At 42.0% G+C, this 25,729-nt stretch overlaps 1 protein-coding gene across 1 annotated transcript in view; it reads right to left on the bottom strand.

Moving 5' to 3' along the window:
* Positions 1-25,729, bottom strand: part of col5a1 (procollagen, type V, alpha 1) — an 86,921-nt gene that overhangs the window by 35,963 nt on the left and 25,229 nt on the right. The window contains exons 3-15 of the mRNA XM_032540336.1: positions 22,440-22,653; positions 21,864-22,026; positions 10,516-10,647; positions 8,791-8,898; positions 7,968-8,408; positions 6,554-7,144; positions 6,370-6,426; positions 3,990-4,031; positions 3,387-3,449; positions 3,219-3,293; positions 1,042-1,134; positions 514-570; positions 308-361 (exon numbers count right to left, since the gene is read on the bottom strand). Coding sequence (XP_032396227.1) covers positions 308-361; positions 514-570; positions 1,042-1,134; positions 3,219-3,293; positions 3,387-3,449; positions 3,990-4,031; positions 6,370-6,426; positions 6,554-7,144; positions 7,968-8,408; positions 8,791-8,898; positions 10,516-10,647; positions 21,864-22,026; positions 22,440-22,653 — 2,090 coding nt within the window. The remainder of the gene's footprint in view (positions 1-307; positions 362-513; positions 571-1,041; positions 1,135-3,218; positions 3,294-3,386; positions 3,450-3,989; positions 4,032-6,369; positions 6,427-6,553; positions 7,145-7,967; positions 8,409-8,790; positions 8,899-10,515; positions 10,648-21,863; positions 22,027-22,439; positions 22,654-25,729) is intronic.

The raw sequence follows: 25,729 nt of genomic DNA, 5'->3' as shown, positions 1-25,729 counted from the left end.
TGGTCCCTGGAAAAAAAAAAAAAAACACTTCAAACTTAGAAGAATTTTGTTTTTCTTCATATTTCCATCTTGCAAATATCATACTAAAATAAGAAAAGTTGTATTCCACTCTGCTTCAAAGGGTTACAAAAAGAGTAAGTTTGAAGCAATGTAATGCTTCATTAGTTCAACTGTTCATTTGTTTAGGTTAACAGTTTGTAAACCTAAACAGATTAATTTCTTAGATGTAGGTTTGCTTCGATTTAGTTGTTTCTGTTTTTCAGTAAAAGATTTTAAAAACTAGTTTTCCCATTCTTCTTTCACATACCTGAGGACCTGACTCTCCAGACTCTCCTTTCAGTCCTGGTACACCAGGAGGACCCTGGGAAGAAAAACAAACAAAGATTCAATGAACACTAAAGCAATACAAGTTTTCAACTCGGCTACAAAGTGTTTTTTTACAATAACATTTTTGACATAACATTTTTATTGATTTTGAGACTGTAACTCTGCGACCTGCTTTGATTTACATACCAGAGGGCCGGACCTGCCAGTCAAACCCATCGGACCTGTAGGGCCGCGCATAGCCAGCTGAACATAGGAAGGAAAGGATTAGCGAAAACATACGAATAATTAAAATATATAAAGGAAATATACAAACGAATATAAGATTATAAGCTATTGCATTTAGCTGATATTATAACATGTATTTTCCATTTGCATGTGTGTGTGTGTGTGTGTGTGATGTAAGTGTCTGTTCATTTGTTTTCTGTGTGAAATTATAAATTAATTATTGCATTCTTGTGCACAATTGCAGGGTAATAAAGTGTAACAATGACCTTTTGGTGATAATTAAGGAGTACCATTGATGTATGAAAAGTGTATAGATACAGAGAGACACATGTAAAAAAAAAAATTAATGCAAATATGGCAAAAATAAAAACACAAAACAATACGTAAAAAGTCAGACACATTCTAAAAGAAGCAGCAGGTAAAAAAAAAAACACGACCACATACAGTTTAGTATTAACTTCTACAGTCTGTTTAAGTGTGAACTGTTACCCTAGCCTGCTGCATGATGGCTTGCATCTGGGCCTCCTGTGCTGATACAGCAGGTCCTTTCTGTCCAGAGTCCCCTCCACCGCTCATTCTGAACTATGGATGGAATCAAAGAATGGTGAGACTGTACTGCAATAAAGATGACACCAGCACACAGGAGGCACTGGCACAAAACACAAAAGGAATAGCTGAGAAAAATAACAATTTAGTTTAATCTATTTACCAACAAAATCTGCAACATTTCTATAATACAATGTCCCTATTCTTGGGACCATGCAACTTATATCCAACTAAGCATCACCCTCCAGCTGTCAAACCAGCACCATCAAAGGCTGCCTCTGGTGGCCGGGTTGGCTCAGTTGGTAGACCAGGCGCACCTATACATAAAGGTTTATGCCTCGACAGCGCAGAGGTCCAGGCTTTGATTCTGACCTGTGACGATGTCCAGCATGTCTTCTTCCTCTCTCTCTGCTTTCTCACCTAGCTGTCCTGTCCATTAAAGGCGGCAAAGCCCCAAAAAAATTCTCTTTAAAGAAAGGCTGCATCTGCAGGCCACAAGCTTCCAAGTCTACTGGCATCTGGTGGCGATGAGCCGGCATTGCACCATGGGTGAACAGCCAGGGTTTGTGGTGCAACACAGGTTTGTTTGGGCCATGCATCTTGGTAAGGTTACAAAGCACAGTCCTCAGGAGGCTGACTGTCGGCGAGCTTCGAGATGCACAGCAACACAAGAGTGAAATACTGTGCAGGAACAAACAGTGTTACCAAGAAGCAAAAATACAAACAGTTGATTCAGATCATCAGGGCTGAGTCAGATCTACTGCAGCTCACCCACCATAAACCAAATGTCTCCAGAGCACAGACTTTTCACAAGAATTGCGCAAATCCTACAGTTTCCCAGAGTTTGATTAAATATTGGCCGATCCCTTCTCTATATTAGTCACAATCAAATATATGCGGCTATTCGTTTTTTCCCCTTCTGCCAATCTATGAGCCTTTTGGTCTGTCTTTGATTCTTCCTCTCTTCAGCTTTTTTGTTGCACTTTTTTATCATTTTCAAACATGCATTCCTATTCATCATTTTTCTTTAACTAACAAATGTTCTGCTACATCAAATTGTTAACTAGTGAGCCCAGAGCAAAAGAAAAACACTACGATGGGAACTACATTATTGTTTTCACACATTTTTTCACGCCTTACCAACTTATGGTATGGCAGACTGTCCACAGAAAACAACAAGAAGATGCATCCCTATTCATTGGACCCTTTAAGCAAAAAACACTTAGTGTTAAAATTCACAATTTAACCCTGTTGTGTTGATTCCACAATTTTAACACTGAGCCAAAGAGTCCTCTGGTGAAAGAAGGGCGAAACAACAATGCATGTTTCCCATTAGCCTCGGAGCTCAAGGATCAGATTTCAAGCCGTGCTTTCTGCCAGTGGATACACCAGAAAGACTTGAGTTCCTGTCCAGACGGAGCTTGCCTCATGGCTCACACAGGCAGCTCTGTGGACCCCTGAAACCACAACTTCACATCTGCACAGCTAATCAGATCCAACAGCAGCAGTATTAGACCTCTTCCAAGTACAAGGAAAAGAAAGAGGTACTTAAAAAGGTAGACAGCGTAGGAAGTCGTTAGCATGGCTGTGGAACTGTCGCAGTCGAATCATTGGATGCAGCTGAAGCTACAGAGAGAACCGACCGCATTGCATTGCTTCCTGTCTACAGCTAGACGACTTCCTGGATGGACACACGATAGGACAACTTAAATTCTGGCTAAAGAATGTGCAACAAGTTAAAAGTATGTAGGTAGAGACAGTCCTTTAATACGCAGATTTTAGTCTATGGAGTCAAAACAACTGAGAGTGAGCACTATAGATGATCGAGATGGGCGGCGATCTCATTTAATAAACGTACCACAAGGGGCTGCTAAAGCACATATTAACATTACAACATATTTGTAAGGGTCAGGCCCATCAAAATCGGTTTCAAAGGAAATCCCCTTCATTCCACTACACTGTGTAAACCACATGTCAGAGTTATTGATAAAAAAGAGAATGATACGTCATACTTGGCTTTGAACAAGGATGTACAGCCACATGGAAAATGTTTTAGTGATTTACGTGCGGGTAAACATAAAAACACAGCGCTTTCTTTCTAACAGTTGTATTTTACTTACAGGCAGCATTAGGACAGTTCCAGGGGGTCCTGGCAGACCATCAGCACCAGGAAGACCAGAACGACCTGGAGGACCCTTAGACGGAAAATAACACAAAAATTAGTATGCACACACACACACACTTGTAGAGCTTTGAAAATCATTGTGACATATACAATTTATACACACCCTCTCTCCAGAATCTCCAGGACTGCCTGGTGGGCCAGAAGCACCTGGGGGTCCGGGGAGACCCTATAATAAGCAAAAGATCTCATTTTACACACATCATACATGCACAATGCGTCACAAAGAAACAGTCATACTTGCTTCACTAAAAGTTGTCGCCATTATCTTGCAAAGTGGTCACACATGGGAGAAAGGAATGCATGATACAATATGGAGCAGCTTGTTGAGTTGTAAATCCTTTATGAGGCACTCTTTATTTGTCTATAGCTCAACGCTTGAATGGCTGGCCACTGTGGGACTCCATCTGCAGTGTGTCATGACAACTGTGTCTGAAAAAAAATCGTCCTAGATAAATAATTAAGTTGTTCAACATCTGGGAGAGTCCATATTTCTTTGGGGGAACTGTTTTGGCCAGTCCCTTTGCATTACAAGTCAGGCATCCGGGGAAACTTGAATTTCCCTATCCTTAGGACGTAGCATGCAGAATGGGTGACATAAACCGTTACCAGCTTTTATTCATACACAGAGATTACACAGAAAAATGACAAGATAATGACAAGAAAAGAAAAAGAGAGGAAGTAAAGAAGGCGAGCAAGTTTGACTTACTGTTGGCCCTTCAGGCCCAGGCGGACCCTCCACTAACATTCCCTGAAACACACAAGCACAGAAATCATCACTTACCACAAGAGTCCCCACAACTATCTCCGGCCTCATTCATAAGTCTGTGTGCTATGATCTCCCTATGAACATATGCACCCGCGAGCGTTTTGTATTCAATAACGCAGGGAACTTTGGTTAAAAGAGAGAGTAACTGTATATGAATACATGTCCCAACACACCGGCCTATTGAACTTTCGTCTCAAAGTCTTTGCAAACTTAATGTACATTCCTGAATGTCATTTCAATTTTGCTTGAAATTAATCCATGGAATAAAAAGAGAATGAATAACTACAGAGCCAGAAAGGCAAAAACACCCTTAGGTCCTCTCCTACATGGACAAAAGCAGAGGGAAGTACTAATGAAATTGAAGTGATAATTAATTTCTTCAAACTGCCAGATTTGATATTTGATAGTGCATGTGATATGAAGCCAGTTTATACATGTGTCTTGCTTTAAAATACATTAAATGAAGTTATGGAAGTGCATTCCTACCATATATATTCCTCCCTCTTGCTAAAGAAATCTCAGCATCTGACTCACAGATGCCTTGTTGCAGCTCTGGGGCTACAGAGATATTGCTTTGTTTGATTGCTTTTGTGGTAACATGCTGGCTTTCTGATTTGTTATGAGGACAGAAACCCACACATTATCCAAACTTATTTAAATGATGTGATGCTTTTCATCAATCCCTCAAGCTGTACTCCTTGAGCATTTTCAACGTACAATTACTGCAGTTGATCTTTGACACTCCCCAGGTTTTGCCTTTGTCTTGCCTGAGGTGTGTGTGTGTGTGTGTGTGTGTGTGTGTGTGTGTGTGTGTGTGTGTGTGTGTGTGTGTGTGTGATGGGAACGGGGCTAGATCTTGGGAAAAAAATGTGTATGTGTTCATGTTTCTGTGTGATTTCCAGCTTTTTGCATGTTTACAAGAGAAAAGACACACTGGGTGGTTGGTAATGAGTCCTCGAACATGCTCACACACACACACACACAGATGCAAGCGCACACACGCACGCACGCACGCACGCACGCACACACTCACAGACATGCACACAAAGATGCAAGCGCACACACGCACACACACACACACACACACACACACACACACACAAGCATACAGTACACACACAGTCATTTAGGAAGCAGACTTTGACACACACTTCTTTCTGCTCTCACGTATAAACATGAAGACAGTCAGTCACAGAAGGATGTATACTTAACGGAGCTCAGTGACATCTGTTTGAAGTAAAACAGCTGTAGCTTTAGAGATATAATTTCCTTCTGTGTCTTATGTACCTTTGCAAACAATTCAAAAGGAGTTGTACTCACCTGTAAACTGTGTGAGTATTTGAATCAGGACTGGATGTATCCCACCAGTTTCTATTTAAAAACAGCTTAGTTTTTTTTGTAGAGAGGCCGGAAAAGTCTTTCTAACTCCCTGTTGTTCTTCTTGTAGTCCTTCCCTCCCTCCCTCCCTCCCTCCCCACCCCCTGTGTTCACACACTACCCACACTGTGTTAAGAGATTATTGACAATCCCTGCATGGCAGTTGTCCCAACCTGATCTCATTGAATTCCGTGAAATGAACACAGCCCCTTAACTCAAAATCTGTGGCAGTTTCACGGAATCGCCAAAAGATCCGTAATGGGCCCACAGAAGAATTCCGTGAAATTAACACAGCCCTTTAAATGTCTGTGATGGGCCCACGGAATATTAAAATGAACACGTCCCCTTAAGTTAATGACAAGGTCGTGGGTGGGCGGGACCACAATGTTTCGCGTTTAGAAAAAGAAGAATGTGACGGCCGTATACAGCGGACGGCTGGGTTTAAGAATTGTGACACATGGGACACGATCTCCGGTCTCCTGGGTGAAAGTCCTGTGTGACCCGCCCACCATCCCAACCAACACCCCAACGTGGATTTTCAGGCTTTCATACTACTTGCTACTGTGGTCGCTCTTAATGCTACGTCATCTTCTCATTGACTTTCCTTTGGCATTGTTTTTTCTGGTGGCCACACAGACGTTTCACACATTCCGTGCCACCGCCACGTAATGCTCTGGTAACAGTTGTGGTCATTTCATGGAATTCTGTGAGACCAGACTGGTTATCCAATTTTTTTTGATGTAGTCCTGATGACCAGCCAGGAACCAGACCTTGCCCACAGATACTATGAGAAAGGTCTGGTGGGCCATGATGAGTGTGTTAGGATTGTGTTTAGATGTGGATCATACATATGTACTCGCAAATATTAACATCCCCGCACCCATGTGCGCACACGCAGCCTACATCTGTTGCTCAAGTATGTTGTTTAAACAGTGATACTCACAGGCTCAATAACAGCCGGCTCTCCCTTCTGTCCCTTCTCGGCACGAGCTCCGTCGACCTGCACACCAAACACACAGAGAAACAATCATCATCAGCAGACCCTCTCCTTCAACACCCTCATCATGCTATCCGCCTCATCTTCTAGGTCATGTCTTTGCCAGTATGTCCTTCCAAATATTTTTCACCTGTCCATAATACTCATCGGTCTCAGCAGGCAGCACTTTGCCCTCTTTGCCGTTATAATCCAGGTCTCCGTAGGTATCATAGACATCTAAATCGCCATAGTCGGGAAGGTTTTCCTCCTTGAAGCCATCCTCCAGATCTGTGTAGTCACCATCGCCTTCCACGCCCCCGCCCGTTCCGGTGGCGATGGATCCCCCTGCTCCGGTGCCGGCGCTGGCCGACCCCCCTCCAGTGGCGGAAGATCCTCCCACAGAGACAGAACCATCTCTGTCAGAACCGCCCCCAATGGTGATGGTAGAACTGCTGCTGCTGCCACCTCCACCTCCAATGTGGACTGTACTGCTGCTGCTGCCTCCTCCACCACCAATGTGGACTGTACTGCTGCTGCTGCCTCCTCCACCTCCAGAGTGGACTGTACTTCTGCTGCCTCCTCCACCACCGACATGAACTGTACTGCTGCTGCCGCCACCACCGCCTCCGCCACCAATGTCAACGGTGCTACTGCTGCTGCTGCCACCGCCTCCACCAGTTGTGTAAAGGGCGTCCACGTTATAGTCATATCCGTCGCCGTAGTCATCGTAGGAACTTCCTACCTATAAAATCGTAGATTTAGTTAATAAAGTGAAATTTGCAACATTGCCTGTTTCAGTTGGAAGTATGTGACAATGAAGAGCTTACTTCCTTTGAACTTTGCATTTTCTGACCTATTAAAATATACATGTAGAGCCCTAAAGCTGGATCTAAGGATATAATTCACTTACGTTAATCTGCAGAATATTATATAAATTAAGTTTGCTCTATAAAATGTCATATCATCTAAAACTCCTAAAACCCAAGGTGTTAACAAATAATATACAAATGCAAAAACATTATTTTGCATTTCTGACGTATTAAAACATACATGGAGCGTACTAAGGCTGCAACCAAGAATTCATTTCACTGTACATCTGCAAATTATTATTTAAAGTTTGTTTGCTCTATAAAATGTCATAAAATCTCAAACTCCTAATGCCCCAGCTGACATTTTGAAATCTCTTGTTTGATCATCAAAATAGTTGCAGATGTAGTTTTTTGTCATCCACTTATCGACTAATCATTTCATCTCTACCGCGTCAGATGTACTGTATGTATTTTCCCAAAGCAGCAATGATTGGGGTTTGTATGAAAAACAATGAATTTCTTCATGGTGGCATTTTTAAATACATCCACACTGGCTTTGCTTCCCCCATGTGGATTGGTGGATTATAACATGAGGAAGGGCCCAAAGAAGCCCCTGCTTATGTATCCCACACTATGTAACAAAGTAAAGAATAGGATTTCAAATGTTCCAAACAGCTCACCAATAGCTCTTTTAGACCTACAGGTCACACCCACAACAATTAAGTGAGGATGTCAGTGTAATGAATGTCAACGTACTGATGTCTTATTGCTGGAGATGGTTATAGAAGATCCTCCTCCGCCGGGGATGACCTGCCGTTCGATTCCAGCACCTGTACCCAAGTCAATGTTTCCCCCTGCTCCCAGATCCAGCTCCCCACCGGTGCCGATGCTGGTGCTGGTGATGGTGACACGCCGAGAGGTGTCGACATCAGGCGATGCCGTGGCCTCGTCGTAGTAGGTCTCGTAGTTGCCGTAGTTATCGTAGCTGTCGTAAGGGCTGGTCTCCTCTCCGTTGGCGTCTCCTCCGCCAGCGGCAGTACCTGACGAGCTGCTGGATGAGCTGCTGGATGTACCAGAGGAAGAAGTGCCAGAGGATGAGCTACTGGAGATGGAGGTCAACACTTTGCCGCCCGAAGCACCAGCACCGCCCCTCAAAACCTCCTCAACTGTTGTCACCACGCCGTCTCCGTCTGTCCCCTGTAAGGCACAAAGGAAAAGCTTACTTTGGTGCATTTGAAACAATAAGATTGTTTTTACATTAAATGAGTATGTAAGTAAAGTATATTTATATAACGCTTTTCACGGATACAAAATCAAAGTGCTTTACATAAAACATACAAACAAAGACTGTGTACAATTCATATTATGCTTATGTACAGTAATCTTTGCATATCTGCAACGAAGTCTCTCCTCATTGAAATGCAGGTGACTGATGATCTGTAATCTGCAATGATCTGAATGTGAGAGTGAGAATTTTAAACTGAATTCTATATTTGACAAGGAGCCAGTGGAGGGACTGGAGAGACTAATACATGAAGTCCATTTGTGGCAAAACATATATATCGTAGGACTACAGTACCTTGGTTTCTTTTGTGGTAGTCTCAGTATCAGATGTTGAATCCAAAGGCTTGCCATCCACATCCTCATAGTAAGGGTATTCATAATAGTAGCTGTCCTCCTCTGTGTTCTAGAGGAGAGAAACATGACACCAACACTGAGTGGGAATTTAAATGAGAGAGACAAAATAACTATCAATTATTAAAAACTTGATTTCCAAACATGATCTACTGCTGTTGCTGCTGGGTCTGGCTGACTTATGCGCGACAGACTGGCCATCGATCAGAAGCACACAGGAATGCCTTCTACTCGCGGAAACCTCATGCTGCATCTCCCTGTTGCAACTTGTTACGAGTGAATGACAAATTACTTTTTCAGTGCTTTCTTAAAGAATCTGTTAGAGAAAACACAGGTCAGGTTTTTGTGTAGCTTGCAACTGACGGGCCCCAGGGCAGGGAAAAGGTCAAGAGGAAGGACTTCCTGTAAGACTTCTCTGACACACCTTTAATCAGCAGCGTATTGGTATTCGGTGCAGAAAACAACACAGTGCAGGGATGCAGGCTAAGGCAGGCACCACTTCATTCCTGAGCATTAAATATCTGCATAGCCTGATAACCCTGTTCTTCCCAGTCAGCACTTTCCTCTGGCAGAGTGCAGTTCTCCTGTATGAGCCAAGAGGCTCCTTTCAGCACAGGATCCAACCAAGATCTGATTTGAGTATTACAAATAAATATGGATTAATGGAAATTAAATTCCAGGAGTATGGTCAGCTATGAGAACACTTCTTTCCTTTGCTGGTTTCTACAATGTCCTGTATGCAAAACTGCTTTAGTATTATTAAACAATGTTATGAATGCAAAGTTGCACTGTGAGCTCCAAGGTACAAAGTAAAAAGGAACATATTTCGGGTTGCAACTAACAATTATTTTCATTGTCGATTAATGTGACATTTGACTTTAAGATGGCGGCGCAGCGGCCCCTCTCTGTCTATGGCGCGGTGTTATCCTTTTCAATACCTTTAGTATTTTCAATATGTTTTGTCTAATTCTTTTAACTTTATTTTTTTAGATTATTTTGGGACATTTTGGCCCTTTATTTATATAGGTCAGTTGAAGACATGAAAAGGGAGAGAGAGGGAGGAATGAACCTCTCTATATGGGGGCGCGCTCCACCAGGGGAGCTAGCCAGGCACCCATATGTTAGTATAGTTTTAGTATAGTTAGTTAGTTTTTTTATGCTGTTTGGTTTTGCCATACATTTGCCCTGTTTAGAATGTATTACTGTATTGTACAACTTTTTTAATTGTATATATTATTTGTATATATTACTTATCTTTTATATTATACTTGGAGAGAAATGTATTTTTCACTGCTCTGTATGTCTGGCACATATTACAGAATTGACAATAAAGTTGACTGGACTTTTCAATTAATTAAAATAGATGTTGCTCTATAAAATGATGAAAAATCAGTGCTTTCCAAAACCCAAAATGTTATCCTTAAATGTCTTGTTTTTGTCCACAACTCAAAGATATTCAGTTTACGGTCAAAGAGGAGGGGGAAGAAACTAGAAAATATTTACATTTGTGAAGCTGGAATCAGAGAATTGTTTACTCTTTCTTTATATTCCTCAAAACTGATTAATCGTCTATCAAAATAGTTGGCAATTCATTTAATAGTTGACAACTAATCAATTAATCTTTGCAACTCTAAACATATTACAATGATAAAAGGTCTTGGTCACTCACATATTCATCTGTGTTGGGGTCCTGGTTCTGGGGCTGGTCGGGCACTGGCACTTCACAATCAGGGCTGTAGTGCTCACAGTAGTCATAGGCAGCACGGTGGTCTGCTACAATCATTAGCTGCTGGATGTCTCCCTGGAAACCACAAGAAACAGGAAGTCATGAGACGCACTGGACATAGCTACAAGTCATGCATGTAAAAAAACAAAAAAAAACAAGCAAACAATTGCCAGCGACAGAGACGGCAGTCTCACACTCGGTGACCCCTGGGGGGAAATGAAAGCACATAAACAAATAAAGATGAGGGAGAACATCTGCAAGCAGCATTATCACACTCAAAACAGGCAGTCCTGAAACTAGGTCAAGCCTGGGGAATCTTAAGGCTGACTAAACGATGAACAACTTGGTCCCGGGTTCAAGATTGTTGTTTTGTATCAGTGCTGAGCACCGGAGTGTGAGACCAAAAGCATACAGCAAACAGAGTTACAAGAGAACAACTGAGACAAACACGGCCTCACATTAGGGCTGTGCAATTAATCGAATTTTAAATAGCAATTCCAATTTCAGCTCTTAATGATCACAAAAACAGAATAATCAAAATGGGGAAAGTATTTAGGGGAATTACACAGTTCTAGGTGTTTTCACTGTTGATTTGTTTAACTTTTTCCCAGTTTCTTTAAAGAAAAAGGTCAATGAGTAATCACGTTAATTAATTGTGATGTTCTCCGTAATCGAGCAGCCCTAGCTCACACACAAACACACACACACACACACACACACAAACGCATGCACACACCTACACGCACACACAATGATAGATTTTGAAGAGCACAAATTAGCCCTGCCTTAGATCTTAGGACATGAGGGATTTTACCTTTGAGCTGATTGTGTAAGATAAATGGATCAACTTAGCATGTGTGACATGGAGAACATGAGCAGACTTGCAGTTCAGGTAGCTGACCTGAGCCATTGGTGTGTGCATAAGTTGAGGTGCAGGGGGGTTTAAAGAAAGAGAGATGGAGAATGAAACAGATATTGATAGAAAAGGAGCAAGAGAGAACAAGAGGGAAAAGAGAAAAGGCTCAGAAGGATCCCCGGGCTACATAGGGAGTTGGGTGTGTGTGTGTTTGCCACATGTTTCTGAACAGAATGCATATGGCACCAAAAGGCTGTATTGTGTCTATCCAAACATGTCCTGATTACACTTCCAAATGCAGTGAAGTCATTCCACATCAATCAAATACAACGTTACTGTAGCTGAAACAAATTTAGTTTCGAGGGGAGGGTATGAGAATCACGTTGAGACGCAGCTATGGGAACAGACCGTCACAGAAGATGAAGTGTTTTTGATTATGTCCAATTGCTGAAAAGCTGAAACTTCTCAACATGTCTTTCCAGCTGAAATTCTCCTCAGATAGCTGTCTTTTCTGACGAACATAAATGGATTGCATTTGTGGTCTAACCAGTGACAGTTCATTGAGGCGCACCAGTCCCACTGCTACTCGCAAACATTCCACACAGAACTCCCTCTCTCCTGGATCCTTTAGTAACTCTTTCCTGCTCCGGCCTTGGCTTATGCTATCAGTGGGGATAACGGTGGATGCAGGAAAACAAATCACAAAACTTCCTCCTCCAAGACAGAAAAATTGGACTAGCCATTACACTACTATCCCAGCTATGAACTTGCAGCTCCCATAAAACTTTCAAATGGCTATAAGGAGCCTATGCCTGGTATCAGTCAGTCAATTAGTCTTTCCCTTATCCTGGCAAGACTGTGTGTAACAGCTGCGCAGAAAGGGGATGATGGGAATTCGGAGTGTTTGAAATGAGGTCACATTCAATGAGGAATAAATAAGCCCTCAGTTGAACAAAAAAGCCCTGCCGTCTGGAGCGTTGCAACTGCTTTCCTATTCATAATATGCAATTTTTCTGCTTTCCTTATTCTTTTCCTCCACACTCTCTTTCTCCATATCCCAGAGCAGCCAAAGGAATGTCAGGGTACATCCTGACCAAAAGTGGTCCAAATTGTTCCAAGTCGAGATAATTAATCTTACACCTAGACATTAATGAGAACATCCTTGCAGTACTGGGAGAATGAGTTTAATGATGTGTGACAGGAAATATATATATATACACACACACACACACACACACACACACACACAGTGACTCCAGTTGTAATGCCAGTCCCTACGTCAAGGACAATGGACTTGCATAGCTTCATGGTGAGAGGAAACCCACGCAAACACAGGGAAAACATGCAAACTTCAGGCAGCAATGCCCCACCATAACAGGGGATTGAACCTAGTACTCAGCTGGTCCTACTTGACCAACCTACTTGTGCATGCCAAGAGACGCTGTCATAAGGATCTTTTTGAGGCTGCAAAAGCTGATGGCTGCTTTTGATTGTACTAACTCAGCAGCCAAAAGAATACAAGAGGGGGAACAGGATGAGAAGAAGCTGGATAGGGAAGGGGGCCTGAGCTGAGCTGTGCTCATGCGTGTTGGACCATTCAGCACAAACAGTTCCAGCCGTCTGAAGTTTTATTCTGTGTTAAAAGTTCTGGACAAAAAAAGGGAGGGCAGGCACTGAGCACTGCACAAAACCAAATGCAGATGTATCGGCAAAGAAGCAACAAACTCTTTTTCACTTAGAGGGACATTCTTGCAAAGTAACATTGCACTAAGCTTAACTCTGGAGAATGGCGAAAGACATAAGAATGGTCAAAACAAATCACTTCTAGTCCTTAAGATAGGTGAGGCTCCAAAACAGTGGATTCTACAATTCCCATAATGCAACTTCATTAACTCTTCATTGGACGCTTCATTAGACGTTTATCAACTGAAAACATCAGTTTGTAACGCAAACCTTATGTTGTAAACTCATTGACTCAAAGCTAAATCCCAGATAACCCTGATGACATCACTTTGACATAACCAGGGGTTATTTTCTCAGACTTGACAAAGCTCACCAAGTGCTACAAAAAACATAATACCCCTTTTATTTTTAGCCACAATTGCATACACATAAAAAGATATTTAGTATGTATAATTATAATTATTTGGAAGCGATATCTGAGTTTGATCAGATTTAAACAATGATGACCTGTATGTAAAATTGTCTGTATTTTATGGGCTTACGTCACAAAAATGTGCTTCCTTATTTTCTTTTCACCCTCCATCTTTACACATACTTTATTTCTGTGTTAATATAAAAAAGGCATACAGTGCATTTGCTCCCACGAAACTGCACACCTTCACAGTGAAACAATTGTCAAAGTCTTGATCCACCGTGACAACCACTAAAGCTGGTTCTGATTTCCTTTCTTTGAGCCAGAGCTGCTCTTTTCACCACACGTCGCTCTACAGATTCGGGTGCCAAACTTTATATAAGCTGCTGTTTTACAGATGTAGGAAAGCAGTAAATATTCCTATACTGTACTCCAGCTGTATGCTAATGCCAAATTTCCCATTTAGTATTCTGGCGCTAAATAGTAAACTCAGTCCAGAAGCCCATTACAGAATGAGATATTTACTCCATTCCTGTACATGGAGGCAACTTCTGTATATTTTGATGACAGGGGACCGCACTGCAAGTACTGTATGTGCAGACTCAGGGATTCAGAATTTGATAACGCTAATTGGTTTAACCCAACACTTAAAAATAACACAAAATTATAGCTTATTCCTCATTTCAAGTCCAATCAACGGAAGCTGATGCATGACCCAAAACCACACTAAAATATATGTGAAATGATTAATATACAGCAACACATGCACACACAGACACGCAAGAACCACCAATCCCACACCCAAACAGAGCACACCAAAGGAAAAAAAATTGAATTATACAATCACACCCAAACCTCTGGGAGAACCATGACAGACATTCAATCAGCTTTCATTTTTGAGAGGGGACAGTGACATTTTTCACTCTGGAGCATCATGTGGTACATCAGAGTGGTGCTTAAGGCAGACATTTCAGACAATAACAGGGTTGCTGCTGTCAGCATCTCCCTGGACTCAGGTGAAATATGACTCTTCCCCTGGCTCTAGTGGAAAAGCCATTGCCTGTGGCTGTGGGCGACAGTCGATCTCACTTCACGTACTTTGTGTTAAAGAAACTTCTGAGGACATTTGCATGCACACACAAAACATGCACATAGAATCCATAAGTGATTACAGGGCTGCAGTTTACGAGATTAGATTACAAAAGTGGAACAAAGGCTGATCAATAGCACTTAAGATTGCTGGGATTCATCTACTCTTTTTGTATTTTATTTAGACAAATGTTGCATCAACTTTTTGGCTTTTGTTCCCGAACCTCACCCTGTTTGGCCCACACACATGAATCCCTGCTGGATGTTCTGGTTGTGTCCAGGTGGGGGCAGGAGAGTGCTCTTGTGAGCATGAAGCCAAACATTTGTCTCCATCTGAACCTGACCCACAATCATCCAGGGTGGACCGAGTTCATTGTGTTCCCTCTTCTGAATTAAAAGATACGATGCATGGCATGGAAAGCAACATCGCTGCGGTTTCAAAATTGCCACAACAAAATGGACAGCAGATGAATTGGGTACATTATCGCTACACAAGCGTCTTAATTGTCACAGAACAAACTTCATGCATGTATGCTTTCTTCCTCTCTTACTTACACAAAGACATACTTTATGCAAGAGGGGAAGGGAGTCCAACAAAGGCTTATTTATATTAGAGTATAGTCCTAATATGACGTCAGGCGACCCCCTGCTGATCAGTTTAAGGGGGCTGGCACTTTCTTGGCTTAGAGCAGCACAGCATCAAATTAAACAGCACAAACCAATGCTCATACGTTCATATCGCCAGGGACACCTGATAATGGCTGTGTTAACCTTTTAAGCCTCACACAATGCTAAGACAACAGCTTAAAGGAGAAAAACTCCTAAAACTAGTTTCTCATCATTTTTCTGGATTATATGTCAGCACAGGAAAAAATGGGTAGGAGGGTCCCACAGAGCAGGATAAGACTCTGGGAGGTCCACGCTCCGGCTGCATTTTAAGGCGAGCTACTTTCACAACATATTTACACAGTCATCCCTGAGATCTGAGCCAGCCCTTGATCCCTCTGCCAGCCCACACCAGCACACTCGCAGTCCCAGTGCCTGGGCAAACTCCAACTTGACCACAAAAACCAAACAACGCGTTGCAGAGGTCAGCCCGCCGCACAGAGGCCATTAATCAGCTGGACACATACACAATAATTGCACATGTACATAAAACAGATAACCTATAAACATACTAGATATGCATGGTCTACATGGCTGTGTAAGTACATACATGAAGATATACACACACACACATACACACACACACACACACACACAAACACTTTCCCCTCCAGACTATAGCTCAATCCCAGCGCTCAGAGCAGCTGCCAAGAGCAACAGGCCTGTCTGCTACCCCACTTATCTACCGCACAGCCCCCTAACCATTCCCCCACCTCTTTGCCACTGTTCTGATTTTTTGGATTGCATCTAGGCCTCACCATCACACTCCCTACTGTATACCTATTAAATCTACGTTTCTGAGCACTATGGGAAGCCAAATTCACATTTCCGGTTAATTTGGGGTGGGGGGAAACCAAAGCAGCTCGCCTCATCTAACAGACGTAGATTCTGAGTGTTTAGTTTGGCCATTTGCTGAAATCTACATAAAAAAGTGCTGAGGGCACACTCCAGGCCTTGCTGACACAGTAAAGGAATAACAGAGGGAATAAGGGGGTGAAAGACAAACATCTGACATGAGTTAGGGAAATTCTCTTAATTATCCATGGTGGAAACTCCATCTTCCCTGGGGCTAATGAAGTCTACGTCCCACTCCTCAACCTGAAATGTATAGAGGTAGTGTGTTCTGACAGTGAAGCATGACCTATACCTTGGACAAGATAATGCAGACAAAGGGACTACAGCAATGTAAATGTAATAACTATGGATTTAATAGTGTTTGCTTTGGAAAAACATTGCAAATTCTCAACTTTAATCTGTGATAATTTATTAACATCTGGATCACAACATCTGGACTACTGTATGCCTAAATCCAGCTGGGACAGATTGCAGTTTCCCCCACTGACTTGATTTTCTTTGGGAAAACTTGCAGTTTGACAGAGAAAAAAACATACACATTTGCACTCAACATTGCAGTAAAATACACTAAGTAATCAGTTAATTATGTACGCCTAGCTAAACCTTATACAGTCTAATACAACAGTAGTGCAATAAATGCTACCTTTAGCAAGAATATAATGTTCAGTTGTTGTAAAAGCAGTTTTAGAAAGGTGTGGAGGCTACAGTTTGTGGTGCTGTTCATTGTATTACGTTGTGCGGGTGTTTGTATTATTTTGTCCATCCAATTTATATCCATGCCCAACACACGTAATGAACTGGCAACTGATTGTAAGATGAATGAGGTGGATTCGCAGCACCTTGCTTCAGGTACATACCTCCAAACCTTGTCAATCAACCATGATTGGTGGTTCAAAGCCGCCAAGGACTAGCTTGTGGTCACCCCGCTGAATAAGCATTTATTGATCTAATCTCAATGCATTCTCAACAATTTCACACCTGATTTATTAGACAACGCTTTTCAGAACTGTTCATCCGAGATCAGATTTTAGTGCTTTGTAAAAAAAAAAGAAGCTAATCTATAGTATAACCCCCTTCATGTTTCTGCACCAGACCAATCAAGAAGACACAAGCAGGGCATCACATTTCCAGGTCTCTTCTAATAAGGCTCCATTAAAGAAGCCATTAACTATCCATTTCCCATCCAATATAGACCTGATAATCAAAGAGGCTAGGTACATTTGTGAATATTGTTTAACTGTGGAGCCACTTATTCAGAAGCTTTACTGGAGCAGTGCGTAGCTAATGACAAATAATAAAACAGAAGACCAGTCACAGGCTGGAAACATCAGTCAAAACAATTTTACTACTACCTCAGACACTGGGCCAAAATGGGCTTAAGTCGGATTCTGAAATTTGGAAAATCTACTATAAATATGGAAAGGAGTGTCAACCTCTCAAATAGTCAAGATGTAAATCAGGAGAGCTTCTACAAGTGAATACTTCTTTACATTAGATGACTAGAACATGTGAACTGTAAATAAGGACTGCTGAGTGAAATGCAGGAGAAGAAGAAGCAAAGTCCTGAGGCAAAGATGGAAACAGGATGTGTAAAACTCATCACAATATTAAAGCTCTTAACAAGCATCAAGCTCATGTGTTGCATGTCTTTACTACTTTTTCCTGGCTCTGGTTGCACCATGGGAGACACACAACTTGCTTCATCCCAGCCCTATTAAAGGCCTCCCAACCCTGCTGCTCCCCTTACTCTTATCATATTGTCCTTAACTCCCCCACTCATTCCATCTCTAATCTTTTATTTCAATATCTTTACCTCAATCCTCCTATTCTAAAGCACATCACACTTCTCACCCCCCCACCCACACACATGCCCGTCTACCCCCGACCCTCCCCCTTGTTCCGACAATCAGCCTGAGACAGCCTATCAGCGTAAACCAAGGAAACCTCTGGATGATGTCATGTGGTATGGTTGCTGTTCCAAGACTGACATCAGCGGGTTGTGAGCTCCTCATTCTTTCCAGCAAATGGCCCAAACCTACTGCTCCAGCTTCCCTGCTCCTCCACACTCTCAATTTCGAACATCTTGTTCTTCTGATCTACTCTGCTTCAACTAATATGCCAAATTGATGAATTTCTGTAACAAAAGCTACACTATATGATTGCCCACATTCAAACTGGACTCAGAGGCTTTCGCTATGCCCTGACTGCAACAATGGAGGCCAGACAACAACTTTTGTGTTTGCACAGCTCTGCCTCGGCAACTTCGGTTCACTCAAGTCCCTTGTGGACACCTTCTGAGTGAGGCCAAGCAGTCCATCTGTCCGGTTTGTGTTCACTCAAACCAACTACAGCCATTTATTTCACTGAATGCTACTTAGAACCCAGGGATCGGCATTGAATTATCTCTGGTTTTTCTTGGCACACTAACAGAAAAAAACAACAGTGAACACGGAAACCAAGGGACACATTCTGGAGATGGACTACGTCATGCAGGGCCAAATTTCTGAACAACAATGACTTAAACACACTGGAAATACACACAGGCTTTCAACATCCATAACCATACAGTCACAAAGACAATCAACATCACAAAAAGTCATTAGCCAGACTTTACTAAAAATAATGGTTCTTAATGACAGATTTGAACAAACATTACAGTCATTACAAGGGAGTAATTACTATTTCATTTGCAACAGATGAGCATTGTTTAGCAGGTAAAATACCTGTCTTCTGATATAATAATCACCTTAATTACCTCCATAGTCTTTACTGGCACACGCTTCTGTACTCTTATGCAAGCTACTAAGAAAAAAAAGTAACATTATGGTACTTATAGAGGGCAGACGCTGTCTCTGTGACCACAATAACCATGTAAGAAACCAAACCACAAACCACCTCAGCATAGAGTAAGTAGTACTTGCCGCCTGACTGCCGTATGTAAAGAAAGGCAAGAGGGGGGGGAAAACACTGTTCACTTTAACTCAAAGGTTAAAGATTATTTTTTGAAGGCTTTTCCCTTTATTAAAGTGACAGTGGATAGACTTAAAAGGGGGAGAGAGATGGGAGTCGACATGCAGCAAAGGGCCACAGTTCGGGCTCGAACCCGGGCCGCTGCAGGACTCAGCCAACACGGGGCGCACGCTCTTACTGGGTGAGCTAGAAGCCGCCCCTAACTCAACGGTTTTAAATAACAGATTACCTGTCCCTCCTGAAGTCTGTATGCAAATAGTATCTCTCTTTATTTTCGGGAAAATTCTTTCTTAGCAGTCATCCTTATGATGCATTGGAATATATTGTGACTCCAAAGAAAAACTAATCAATGCTGTCAAAAACAGCTCTCTCAAATTGACAGCCCAAAAGGTGTTTTTGCTAGTGTTGGCCAAATGAAGCTTTGTGAAACAGTGTTGCTATTTTCTGAGCCCACTAGATGGCGCTATTTGTTTTAAATTCAGTACATTCTCGACCAGTTGTTGAGAGAGACAGTTGACAGAGAGCGCCATCTAGTGGGCTCAGAAAATAAAGACACTGGTTCACAAAGCTTCATTTGGCCATCACTAGTTTTTGCTCTTTGTCTTATAATTTCCCCTTTTCACATGCTGTTCTAAAGAGGTTGACTGGAAATTGTAGATTCTTAAAGTCAGCTGAAGTAATTGGCCTCCAGATGAAATCGCATAGGTTTTTTTTTTTTTTTTTTTAATGCTCACCACCTCTTGGTGGTAACTGACTCTGGCAAAAGTCAACACAGGATCAGACTAAACTACAGAGAGGAGAAGGGAGAAAGAGGAGGAAGGGAGCGCGGCCAGAGCATAATTTGGAAACTATGTGGCATATTTTCCGTTTTCTGCACGCACTGGAGCCTGTCCTGTCTCCCAACTGGCAGACACACAGCAGGAGGGCTTTAAACATCTCACACAAAATATCTGTCTGTTCCCACGGTAACCATTGGACTGTTATCGCAACTTTGATTGCCAGAGAAGATTTAAATGTCCTGTATCACCCCAATCTCATGACGAGTATACTTTGGACAATAGTAAAAATTACAGCAGAATTACAACTGTACCGGATAAATGCAGTCATCCTGTAGCCAACTGGAGGAATTTACTAGTGGCCATTAGGGCTTAGGCTAAACAATAGCTATAACACATATAGACAAACACACACCACAAACATCTGTATGTATGCCTCATTAAATAGGTCAAGTAAACAAGTTCACTAGAATGTGAACATAATCCCTGCAATATAAAACAGTGTTGTACTTCCCTGCTTCACTCATGAACCACATTTAACAATGCTATGGAAATAAATGCTTACACATACAGTGCGTACGTACTGTCTTTCTTGAAATTTAGCTTTGGTTGTGAGGCTGTGACTGAGGGCAAAGAAATGAAGTTATGGTTTTATATCCCATCACATATCTGTCTTCCCTATGTCTTGGCAACTTTAGAGATTGTGGGGGGTAGTGATGTCATATTTCATTTTTTTTTGTCTGTTCTCGCGGAGCAGCAGTGAGGTCAAAGGTCAGCTGGCTCAGCATCAGTCACATCAGTCAGCTTCTCTTACTAATTATTATTGAGGGCCTCAGCCTCACAGACTAATCCCCCTTTAAACAAGCGCAACTCTGACAGGACAAAGACAACACTATTCCTTATGCCTGTGTGTGTGTGTGTGTCTGTGTGTGTCTCACAGGGGTCATGTTTAAGAGCCACATATATCCACACAAAAGCTTATTTAAGGCCCTATCCAAACAAACAAAAGATTCTTGACAGTAGGTAAAGACAAAAAGGTATTTGAAATAATGATGCACATCCGGTATCTCTATCTATTTTATTAACCCAAAAAAGGCTTCCTTTCACTAGTCAGATTAACATCCATCTTTCATCTCCAGCCACAAAGCTTTTCCAAAGATAAAAAGAGTAGAAAGGAGGAAGTAAAACCCTCATTCAAATAATGAAAACCTGTCACCACTTGTTAAAAAAGCCTCTGTAATTAAAAATGTTGCAGCCAATTCAGAGAAATAGTTCAAACATGAAACCCCAAACAGAAATATAACAGTTTGACTTGTAGGTTTAAACTGCTTGGTAGCCACAATGAGGCAAAACTTCAAAACAGCAACAACAGATGCAGAGTTGGATGGCAAACAAATGCAGCAGAGTTGGAACAGAACAGAATCCAGCAACATTGTGTTTTTGTGTGGAAGTAGTGGAATATATGGCACCTTAAATTAAATTTGATTTGCGATTGTGTGAGTGCGTGTCAGAGGTCGGGGAATCAGAAACTGGGGGTTCCACGAGCTAAATCCACACATATATCGAGGATGTGGTCGCAACCACAGTCCCCATTCCAGGCGCCATGACATGGAGAATGGGGATTGGGGACGGATGACGATGACCACCATCTGCACCACGGCCACATGTGTCTGTACTGTATTTAGAATGGAGAATCATTTTCTTTTATCTCATTTGCTTAAGGACTTTAAATCAAAGTCAAGTCGACCAGAGTATCGTCCACAGAAAGGGCCGTCGTACTTACTGATGTACTTACTTACTTACTAACTAACTTACTTAACTCGATTAGCATTACCTTGAAAATAGCATATAACAGGAGATGCAAAAAAGCATGAGTTGTCAAAACTATAAATCAATTCATTCATACCTCTTTGGCACGATCAATTCACACACATACCAAATGGACATAAAATATATAGATTAGGAGTTTAGGTATAATGCTTACCTCAAAGACTTCTTCATCAAGTATTCTAGTTCCAAATACTACAATTCCCTTGGTATCGATGATGGGGTTGGGGCTTCGGAGCAGCTTCTGGGTGGTCTTCTTTTTACAGTCCAGAATGAGGGTGATGCTCTGCTTGTGCACACTGATGGCCACTCGATGCCATCTGAAAGGGAAGGTGAAGTTAATTCACACACTTACTGGGTTACATGCTGCCCACTTACACTCTACTAAAGGCACTATCAAAAGCCCCTTTTGTGGTTGGCTTCTCGTTCAAATTCAAATATTTTTTTGCCGTGACACAAACACAATTCTACACTGTGTTCTCCACGGTAAGTGTAAGGGAACAAATGAACAATATGACAGAGAAACAGTTACAAGGTTGCATGTCGCTAATATTTCTGTTGCAAAAGGGACACCACGGCCAGGTGATGCTTAAGAAATGAAACCAGCATCAAAGCCTAGCACACTATCCAGTTGGACTCTGATTAAAGGGAATGCATTAACAAAATAATCAATCTAATATGTGTTTAAATAAGTGTGCTGGATGTCCCTCGAGCCAAAAGCAAGTACACCTACTTTCCGTCAGCTAGGTTGACTCCTCTGAAGAGGGGGTAGTCCTCAGGGCTGGGTTTGCCTGTGTGGTCCTCGTACAGGAACACTGGAGAGCGGCCCACTTCCAGTCCGAGCTGCTGGATGCCTTGTTCATTGTACACAGACAACAGGAAGGACTGGCTGCCCTTCTTAGGCTTCACTGTAGCCATAATGGAAAAGTCCTCTGGGAACACATCACCTGGCAGGACAGAGAGCGGGTTGGACAGACAGAGAAAGGTTTTGGAGAGTTATAAGTAGCAGTGACGATTCATCATCATAAGAGGAATGACATTCTTTGTTTGCGTCCAGGACGTTGTAACCGTATTATTATTTCAGGAGACAGATTGTGCACTTCTTCAGTGTCAAGAGGGAGTGTGAACTCTTTGTTTTCTTTCTAATGAAAAGAAAAGTTACAAAAACAGAAACTTTAGTTTGGAAGAATTTAGATAGATGGGCTTTGAGCACTGAAAGAAAACACTGGCAATTTGTAACAGGATAGGATTCATCTGAAAGGGATGGCTGACAGAAGAGAGGCCAGTCAGAGGAAAAGAAACTAAAAGGTTCGAAGCAGAAGTGCAAAGTCGAGAATTTACAGCACAGCACAGGATGAGAAGCATAATGACAAAAGCATGTGATCCTGGGAGACTTTGTCGAACTATCCTTCAGACCCCTCCACTCCGCCCCTCTTCTCCCACAGCTGATCGATCTAGCAGACACTGAGACGCTCCAGCAGAGAATTGGAGATGGGGAAATAGGAGTTAAAAAAAAGAAAAAAAAGAACTGGTATGGAAATGGAAATACCAATAATAATCTGGTATTTAAACACATCAAAGTTGCAGAAACACATAAAAAAGGATGTGTTTGCCTCCATCTGCATGGTTCCACTGTGGAACGGCCTCAACTATTTCCTCCATTTTGTGGGGCACATCTGCCAGACAGATTCAGGACCCCAGAAAGAGGGCGGCCTTTCAAACCACCTGAGGAGACTGTTGCTCGCTAATGTCAAGGTCAAACTACACTTAAACAAACAAAAAACACACTAAGGCAATCTGGCAACATTAAAACCACTATTGTTAACAAAAAACAGCTATATGGATTTTATTTAAAATACTGTAAGCAAAAAAACAACAAAAAAAAACTCTTGGATTCCAGTAGGAGATCTTTGCTCTTCAATATATGCAGAGCAGAGATTTCCAGATGGCCGGAAAAGAGTACTTCCACTCTTGCTTAAGGGTAACCAGAATACAAAGTCACATGATCCTGCGGGGCCCTTGGTGGATGAGATGGTAAAGAAATATGGTTATAGAATATGGTTTCTTTTCTTTAAATAATTGGTAATTTCCTATACTGAAGATGCATTGTTAAAATTATATGACAATCTTATCTGCTTTTATATATTTTAAAACTGCTCTTTAATATTTATTTCTTATACTGCACTGTAACTTTTATTCTCATGTATTAGCTGTTTAATCTCTTAATTGTTTTTAACTGCTCTTTAATGTTTTATGTAAAGCACTTGGAATTTCCTTGTTGCTGAAATGGGCTATACAAATAACGCTGCCTTGCCTTGCCTTGCTTTGTCACCATTTGCAGAATAGAAGGAAAATGCTATGTTGGACTGAGCCAATCGGAGGCTGTAGACAAAAAGAAGTCCCAGAGGGAATATGGTGTGGAAACCTGAGGTTAGGAAGAGATAGTGGAAAAGGAAAGAAGAAAAGAGAAAAGAGACGCTTCACAACCAAGTTCAAATTGGCCCAATCATCCATTCACTTTATTCATACTTTTTTCATTGTCTTTTACCCAGTCAGCATCTGGGTTCCTGTCTTGTCTTCCTGCATTTTTCTATGATTCCTCCATTAATGCCAGGCATCAAATCACATCATGCGGAGAGCACATGCCTTGGCACTGTGCTCCCTCAGGAATTCAGCTTGGCATCATATGAGAAAGATTGCTTTAATTGGCAGATGCTTCGACAGGATGGTGTAAGGCAGAGAGGGTGAGCACAAGAAAGAAGGAGAAGAGACAAATAACCCTTCAGAAACCATCGTATGGACAGGTTTGGTTACAGATAGATACATAAAGACTTAAGCGGGCAGATTATTATGAAATGAAAGTGTTATGATATAAAAAAAGGACAGTAGGAAAAATCAGATAAAAGATACCACATGCAGGGAAGTTTGTCAATACATCCTGTTGCATGAGTCATGTCTGTCGCAGAGACAATGACTCAGCGCTGGCTCAGGACAGGCTGTTTGTGTCGAAGTCAAGGGTCAGCTGTGGGGTGAAAGGGACACCATGACATAAAAGAAGAGGGAGCGGGGGGAGCAAAGAAATGACAATGACTCATTTTCAAATCCAAAGTTGTCTTTTTGGAGGGCAAAAATGGAGAATTAATCTGATTCTTCACTGAATTGTAGTAGCATTTACACAGCAAGTCTTTTCATTTGCGGATCCGTGTTTATGCAGTGTGTCCTGTTGTCCCTGCATCACTACAAGTACTGAGATGCACTGAGAGAACCAACTGAGAAAAGGAGGGTGAAAGAAGGAGGTTACCAAAAACAGAAACTTGAGGATGACAAGAGTAAAAAGATTTAGATGAGCACTCTCTTGTGTCTGTGAGTGTGACCCTTTCTCCTTACTCTCTCCTCAGGACCTCAAAGCAAATTGTGACGGGGGGAGGGGGGGCATTCACAAAAGCTCGGGTTTCTTTTGGAATGTGTCTCTCAAACCGCTACTTCGGGCCACCAGATGAGAGATACTTCATTCCTCATTTAGTGTGTGTATGTGTGTGTGGACATGGTGGGAATGGGAAGTATGTGGTGCCAGAAGTCCTGGGAGTTTACACTGGCAGCGCCTTTATCAGTGTAAAAAGGTCTGGGAAAGTCAAAGACTCAAAGACAAGCCCAGACAGGCATCACACGCGACCCAACAATTTCCTCCAGATTAAATAATTTGTATTTTAAAATGTATTTTACCTTGAATGGACTATTCTCTAATAGACCTAGGCTACAGTACAGCTTAGTTGAAGAGACCTAGTGGTTTGCCACCCCGTCTCCAATTTCACACCGAAGACATTTGACACCTGAATTATTCTTCTTTATCTACCAAATTTACAGACTCTCTACGAACGCCTTCATTAATCAGGGCAGGAGTTAATGCCAGCACTTTGATCGATCCTCTCTCCCCTATCTGTCAGTGTGCACACAATCAGGTAAATGGGGTAGAAAGTCTTGTGTCCTGTAATTGGTCAGTCAGTCATCGCTGTGTCCAAATCT

Source organism: Etheostoma spectabile, chromosome 16, assembly GCF_008692095.1.
Source record: "Etheostoma spectabile isolate EspeVRDwgs_2016 chromosome 16, UIUC_Espe_1.0, whole genome shotgun sequence".
Classification (NCBI taxonomy): Eukaryota; Metazoa; Chordata; class Actinopteri; order Perciformes; family Percidae; genus Etheostoma; species Etheostoma spectabile.
Note: the sequence above shows the minus strand (reverse complement) of the source record. Positions and strands in the feature narration are given on the sequence as shown.